The 7,977-nt window shown below is 45.3% G+C and overlaps 1 protein-coding gene across 2 annotated transcripts; it reads right to left on the reverse strand.

Annotated features, from left to right (window-relative positions):
- Positions 1 to 400: 400 nt before the first annotated feature.
- On the reverse strand, positions 401 to 3,329 carry LOC100285172 (eukaryotic peptide chain release factor subunit 1-1). Of its 2 annotated transcripts, none has more exons than XM_023302512.2 (2): positions 3,163 to 3,329; positions 401 to 2,024 (listed from the first exon to the last, which is right to left on the reverse strand). In XM_023302512.2, the coding sequence occupies exon 2, from the start codon at positions 1,993 to 1,995 to the stop codon at positions 682 to 684; it is 1,314 nt and encodes a 437-aa protein (XP_023158280.1). In that variant the 5' UTR covers positions 1,996 to 2,024; positions 3,163 to 3,329; the 3' UTR covers positions 401 to 681. The 2 variants fall into 2 exon arrangements, with proteins under 2 accessions (XP_023158280.1, NP_001151538.1); NM_001158066.2 differs by having other exon boundaries at positions 525 to 2,024; positions 3,124 to 3,234.
- Positions 3,330 to 7,977: the final 4,648 nt, after the last annotated feature.

Raw genomic sequence — 7,977 nt, forward strand, 5'->3', positions numbered from 1 at the left:
GATGGCGGCGTCGAGAAGGTGTACCAGACGAACGGGGAGAATGACGTGCAGCCGCCCATCTTCATGGGGTTTGTGCCGGACTTCGACAACGCCCGGGACAGCGGGTGCTCGTCGGCGAGCTGCGTTGGGAGGACGATCAACAGGGTCATAGGCGAGGAGAGCTGTTGTGACGATTCCTGCGGGGGATGGGAGAAAGCATTGCCAAAGAAATGATCCATGCTCACGCATGCATGTAGAATTCAAACTTGATCTTTTGTATAATGTAGAGCGTTTTAATGGTATGCATGAATAGAAGACACTTTAAGCCAGTTTAATCGTGCTATGACTAAGATGGTGCTGAATCAACCACAGTTTGAATGTAGCAAAATTCAAAAGGGAAACAAACATATCCCAACTCCCAAAAAAAAACTAACTTTGTGGAAACATGTAGATGATTCGCTACACCAAATCTTGATAAATATTGGACAGAGCCGATGTCAACATAACAACAGTACATGAGGTATCAACCAGATTGTAATGATGTGCTTGACATTGCAATTGTATGCTGCGGCATAGGAAACAAAGCAAGTGTCTCAAGTGGCGATCTCCTCAAAAACCGACTAATCAAGCAAAAAAATAGAAGAACAACACGAGCAATTGCATCAATCCAGGGTCCAGCACAGCCATATGAATGACGTTTGCTTAATCAGAATCTTCATAGACACCTTCGTCATCAGAAAGCTCGTCGAAAGAACGGATGTCCAGTTGATAGCGCAACATGCCACCAATGCCACCAAATCCTCTGCAAAACTGAGATCCTTCTTGAGATTTGTTGGTAACAAACTCAAGTGTGCACCCAAACTTTTTGTACTCATTGGCAAACCATTCCAAGAGCGAAGTTTTCTCCTGAACCTCCAGCTCAGCATTGGTAGATGGATCACGGAAATGACTCTGGTCAGCTTCTTGCTCTTTATTCAGATGTTTGATAACAGTTTCTCCAGTTGCAGTATTCTTAAGCACATATCTGTTGACATCAAGGTTTTCCCACACTATCAGTGTTTCCACAGCGCCCATTTCAAGGGCTTTCAGTGTGTCATCAACACCAAACACATACTTACCCGTATCTTGACTAATTTCTTCAAAATACTTTCCAATCAGCTTTTTCTCTTGTATGAACTTCACATTTGCTAGAATTTCAGCTGACAACTCAATAGCTTGGTTAAAACCGTTCTCCCCACCATATGAAACATCAACAACATTAAGTATTTTGGCCTGGAGACGCTGATCAAACATGTCAGATTGGCTCAGTTCTGTCTTAAAATCAGCAGAACCAGCCAATATAAGTCCAGCAACATTAGGCTGACTGGTAGCTGGATTGATAAAAAATTGTGTAGCAAGCTCAGCTGTCTTTCGGACATAATTATGACGTTTTTCCATTCGAAGCCGAGCAAAGCGAAGGGCAGATTGACCTCCTCTTCCATGCTTCTTTGGGAGATCAACAGTGAATTTGTGAAGCACTTCACGAGTATTGCCACTCAGTGTACCAAAAAGAGTTCCATTACCATCCATAACAATGAAACCAAACTTGTCATCAGATTCCAAGAGTTCATTCAAAGCTTCAGTGTGGAACTTATTGTCACAAAGGTACAGGGATGCATTGATAGGCTTGAAGGGCTCAAAATCAATAGTGACTTTCTTTTCCTTGCCATCTTCAGTAACAATTGTTCCAGTGTAGAGAACAAGTCCATTTGGGGGAACCTTGTTATACAGCTTCAGCCTCTGCTGAGCTGAGGTGATGGCTGCTAAAACAGATTGCCGGTTGACTCTACTCTTAATATTTGAAGCAGTACCATATTCATCACCCAACATCTTGGTCACACGGGAAATTTGGTCACGTGGTGGCATAATCAGAGAGATCATGCTGGTGCCATTGCCTCTAGCAGATTCCAATGCCTTGATCAACTTCTTGATCTTCCAAATCTCAATGTTTTTGTCAGTTTCCTGACCGTCAGACATATTGGTGAAAGCAGAGTACTTGAATCACCCTGCATAAATACCAGATGTGATGACCAAGAGCATCAGACAAAGAGAGGAACAAAGAAGCTGGAAAGCATAAGTGATTGAACATAAGCATATTACAAAAAGAGTAATACCAAAATGAGAGTAAATATTGGTAGTACATTGAGCACAGCTGTTTCTATCGAAAAGAGAGTGGTTATATCCAATGTCATCCAAAGACAGATGTGAACACAGTAGAAAAAATCAGTATACCTCAAAATGGACACCGATATTTAAGTTATTGACATATAAATTTCATTAAGTTGTGCACACTGCCCCGAGTTATGAATGTGGTCACATGGAAATTACTATATAATATTCTCAAAAGCAAGCCACACACAAATTACCAGAGTAATGAGGAGCCGCATGTCCTATGGCGCAAATACAAATAAATAGCTACATATGACAGCATTAAACATTGTATTGTAAAACCAGGGGGCTAACTAAACACATAAAAAAAGGTGATAAACAAATTCAAGCAACACTTTAGGGAGTAAAATAGACTTCCTATGAATAATTTCAGAGCTGATGCTACAGACTAGACTATTAATGGTGGAGCTTACACTCTATTCTCAGGTTGTGGATTCATAATATACTCTAAGCTTCAAGAAAAACTTTCCGAATGAATTCTGCATTCTTTTGCACTCGGTTTTAATACACACACTCCCTAAAAGATGGTTCTCTTGGACATTTAAGAGCACATGAAATCTAGTAGTACATAAATAGTTAATATACAGAGACTCGCAGTCAACAAATCAACAAAACGTTATAAGAGATTAATCATTGGAGCCATTTCCAAATTACTACTTAACATGTTCACAGTACAGTCAAACCTCACAGAAGAAGAAAAAAAATATCGGCCAAGGCTAATGAACAACTGACAACAACTAGAAGGTCAAGAGGCTACCACGTTTTTTTTTTAGCTGGGGCGGACCCAGTAAAGGACATGGGTGATGATTATTTGCAAAATAATGTTAGTAGGCATAATACATGCATAGATCAGATCCGGATACAAATAGCTTTAAGTTAGGGTTTGGGTGCTCGGTTTCGCACAGCAGGACGAGACGAGAAAGGGGGTGGGCGCACCTGGTTGTGCTTGTCGCCGGCGAAGGACCAGAAGAATACCTGGGCAGTGGGCACCTGCTCTAGAGCGGCAGCGGCGGTCAACCAGTCGTCGCCAAGGTAGCGCGCATGCAGTGGGGAATGGAGGAGAAAGAGATAGGACAATGGCAGGAGTTTTATTGGATCGGCAGTACCCGAACAACGGGCTTTGTAAAAATATTATCCCTAATTGGAATTTAATTATTATAATAGTCGCACGTTTGATATTTCGGTATGACTTCACCGTTCTCCACCTTCATCAACTGTAATGCTGTAGACGTCGGAGCTGAGTTCTCCCCATTCTCAAGTACTGGCCCCGTTACGCAAAACGGATCGGGCTCCCCATTCTCTCCCTCCTCCGCTCCTCGTACTTCTCGAAGCTAAGCTAGGTTTTCGCCTTCCGCCGGAGCTGAGTTCGCCTCCCTTGCGCCGGCTTTGTCTTCGTTGCCATCATGGATTCGTCCTATGTTTTCTTGGCGTCAGGTGTTACCGCAGCTGCTCGGATTGGTAGCGATGCCGCCAGCAAAGCTGCCCTCGCTGCCGGTCAGGCTTCCAACGCTGTCAATGGCCAGCGCGACGACGCTGCAGATGAAGCTTGAAGGAGGGAAAGCTGCGACGAGACCGGCTGCACCTCTACGTGTTAGCATAAGTTTTAATTTTGTCTTCTTGGCAATATTAGCTATACCAATCTTGCATACGCTTTACTAAACATCTCAACTGAGTATAAATCATCAGCGAACTCCTCCATCATTATATCTCTAAATTGTTGTGTGGTTATTAGACACAAGGCATGGTGTCACGGACGGTTGTGCGATATTAGAAATAAGGCATGGTGGCATGGTTTCCCTCTATATTGCCACTCCTAGCACAAACATTCCCTTGCATTTAGTTGGGATACGATGGGGATAATATATTTTCTTGTAACTGAAAGTCGCCTGCTTCACCACATATCTATAAACACAGTTATTATTGTCTCTCATCTCTACAACATAGTCATCACATTTTACGACTTCCAAGTGTTTGTCCTATATTTATTGCATTTAGTTAGGATATGATGGGGTTAATTAATTTCCTTGTAACTGAAAGTCGTTTAGAGAGAGTGAATATGCGGAACCTGGAATTTGTAACTTTAAACACAAACTTCAACCCCGGTTAGGTGTTAGAACGAGAATAAGAACAATCAGAGTGTGCGAGAGAGAGAGAGTTCTTTCAGCACAAGTAGCTCAAATAATTGCGGATAACTCGGGAGCAACTTAATTGATATAGAATCAACTGCAAGCAAGAGAACTAGAGAGAGAGGAGAGGAAGAAACAAATAACAATTGAGGATCAAATGCAAAGAACACAGGCGATTACATTCCCAGTCTATCATAATTCATTCCTTTAGTTGTATAGGCAAAGATAAAAGAAATAGGATGTCCATAAAAGGGGACAATTGAGCAATGTCATGACTTGAGGCAACTCTGACCATCAGAACCGTAAGCGGATCCAATCACGCTCGTGCCCGACCCCCAAACCCAAACACAGCGGACTAGGACACAAGGCGGGTGAAGGCAACAAAAGAGAGAAGGGGATCAGACGAGGGCATACGATGTGATGAAGAACTTGATGGACTATGTGACGGTGCTCCCTCACGTTCCACACTGATGTTGCACAAGCGCAGGTCTGGTGCTCCCGCGCGATGTCAGAGGCGGAAGCGGCGGGGTCTTCGTCGAGGCGGCAAATGGAGGATGAGGAGGGGTGGTGGCGATGGAGGCGGATGCGGCGCACAACAGGATGGGCGAGACGGGGGATGAGGAGGTCGAGAGGGATCACGGCATGGTCGGTGCCGGTGTCTCCTATGACGGTCATCGCGGGGCGCGCGGGGACGAGGGCTGTCTTGGGCGCCGACTACGACGAGGCACCTCATGCGACCGAGCTCCCGCGCCGTGCCGATCTGTGCATCACATCATCATAGCGAGGGGAGAGGGGTAGGCGGGCATGGGCAGGGGCGCGCACTGTGGCGACAGGCAAGGGGGCATGAGTGGCGCTGGTGCTAGCTCGATAGGCAGAGTGTCGCGGAGGGGGGGGGCGTGTCCGGGCAGGGCATGGTACACACCATGGACGTTAACTTTTGCTTCTTAATAGAGTAGTATAGATTAGATCCTGACTTACATATTAGGCTTGGTCTGCCCCTGCCAGAGAATCAGGTGGCAAGCTCAAAGAAATCACCCAGCAACATAAGTATGTAGAAGTGACGCCGCTTGCGCACAAGTCCACGACCCTCACATAGTTTAATGTTTCTGGCAAAGCGACCCACTAACAGTTTCACGTAAGTTAGCGAGGAGCGAGAGCAACAAGTAATCGCAGCGGCCCAGTCACGCAAGTCGCTATCCCACCTCTATCGTTCAAGTCGTGATCGCTGTCTCATGACGGACCCAGGGCATGCTAGCCCATGCACGACCCATTGGCCACGTATACCACTACCTCATCTGCCACGAAATAATAATAAGTATAATTGGTGATAAAATCATTTTAGCAAGATCCATATGATGAGCTTATGATGCACTGCCTTATCTAGTGCTTCACAAGTATTTTTTACTGTCAGCCATGTTCTCACAGTTCATGCATACACTGCCTCTAGTCTACAACATAAACAATAATACATGCTTAACTTAGTAGATTATTACACAACAACGTGCAACGGTGTTGTATTATTCGGTTTCGGCACAAGGATGCAATTGTTAAATTTGTTATCGCACAAGTAAACATCAAGTCAGTCTTAGACAAAACCCACACTTATGGACAAGGTTGTCCGCACCGGTAACCGCTTCGTGTGCCCCTCTCCTGCGTAGCGCATGCAGTAGTTGACCTTCAATGTGGCGCAACGGATGCCGCTATCGTACCCTACATCATAGGGGCTCATTCTCTCTCCCTCCGAATCAAGCGTCTCTCTACCGTTTCTCGCTCGCAACCGCTAGGCTTTGTTCGCGTCGGCGTTGCTCTGCCCGAGAAGATCATAGCTCTACATTGACTGCGGGAAATGTATATTTTATTGATATGATATATTTTATGGGGATTATATATGAGAAACCTGATAGTCGCCTAGAGGGGGGGTGAATAGGGCGAAACTGAAATTTACAAATATAAACACAACTACAAGCCGGGTTAACGTTAGTAATAAAGAAACGAGTCCGCGAGAGAGAGCGCAAAACAAATCGCAAGCAAATAAACAAGTGAGACACGCGGATTTGTTTTACCGAGGTTCAGTTCTCGCAAACCTACTCCCCGTTGAGGAGGCCACAAAGGCCGGGTCTCTTTCAACCCTTCCCTCTCTCAAACGGTCCCTCGGACCGAGTGAGCTTCTCTTCTCAAATCAAAGCCGGGAACAAAACTTTCCCGCAAGGGCCACCACACAATTGGTGCCTCTTGCCTTGATTACAATGGAACTTTGATCACAAGAACAAGTGAGAAAGAAAAGAAGCAATCCAAGCGCAAGAGCTCAAAAATAACACGGCAAATCTCTCTCTCTAATCACTAAAGCCTTTTGTGGAATTGGAGAGGATTTGATCTCTTTTGGTGTGTCTAGAATTGAATGCTAGAGCTCTTGTAGTGGTTGAGAAGTGGAAAACTTGGATGCAATGAATGGTGGGGTGGTTGGGGTATTTATAGCCCCAACCACCAAAAGTGGCCGTTGGAAGGCTGTCTGCTCGATGGCGCACCGGACAGTCCGGTGCACACCGGACAGTCCGGTGCCCCCTGCCACGTCATCACTGCCGTTGGATTCTGACCGTTGGAGCTTCTGACTTGTGGGCCCGCCTTGGTGTCCGGTGCGCACCGGACAGGTACTGTTTGCTGTCCGGTGTGCCAGTATGGGCGCGCCTGCCTTCTGCGCGCGCTGCGCGCGCATTTATTGCTCTGCAGGTAGCCGTTGGCGCGGAGATAGCCGTTGCTCCGGAGACGCACCGGACAGTCCGGTGCACACCGGACAGTCCGGTGAATTATAGCGGACTAGCCGTTGGAGTTTCCCGAAGCTGGCGAGTTCCTGAGGCTGCTCCTTCGTGGCGCACCGGACACTGTCCGGTGTACACCGGACAGTCCGGTGAATTATAGCGCGAGAGCCTCTGAAAATTCCCGAAGGTAGCAAGTTCGTGGTGGAGTCCTCTGGTGCACCGGACATAGTCCGGTGCCCCCAGACCAGAGGGCCTTCGGTTGCCACTTTGCTCCTTTGTTGAATCCAAAACTTGGTCTTTTATTGGCTGAGTGTGAACCTTTTACACCTGTATAATCTATACACTTGGGTAAACTAGTTAGTCCAATTATTTGTGTTGGGCAATTCAACCACCAAAATTATTTAGGAACTAGGTGTAAGCCTAATTCCCTTTCAATCTCCCCCTTTTTGGTGATTGATGCCAACACAAACCAAAGCAAATGTAGAAAAGTATAATTGAACTAGTTTGCATAATGTAAGTGCAAAGGTTGCTTGGAATTGAGCCAATATAACTACTTACGAGATATGCATGGAATGTTTCTTTCTTATATAACATTTTGGACCACGTTTGCACCACATGTTTTGTTTTTGCAAATTCTTTTGTAAATCCTTTTCAAAATTCTTTTGCAAATAGTCAAAGGTAGTGAATAAGAGTTTTGCAAAGCATTTTCAAGATTTGAAATTTTCTCACTCTGTTTCAAATGCTTTTCCTTTGACTGAACAAAACTCCCCCTAAAAGAGATCCACCTCTTAGTGTTCAAGAGGGTTTTGATATACCATTTTTGAAATACTACTTCACCCCCTTTTGAACACAAGAGGATACCAATTGAAAATATTCAACACTAAGTTTTTGAATTTGGTGGTGGTGCG

This window comes from Zea mays, chromosome 5, assembly GCF_902167145.1.
Source record: "Zea mays cultivar B73 chromosome 5, Zm-B73-REFERENCE-NAM-5.0, whole genome shotgun sequence".
NCBI classification, from domain to species: domain Eukaryota; kingdom Viridiplantae; phylum Streptophyta; class Magnoliopsida; order Poales; family Poaceae; genus Zea; species Zea mays.

Coding starts and splice junctions, on each gene's coding strand:
- LOC100285172 (XM_023302512.2), bottom strand. CDS start 1,995: ATGTCTGACGGTCAGGAAACTGACAAAAACATTGAGATTTGGAAGATC.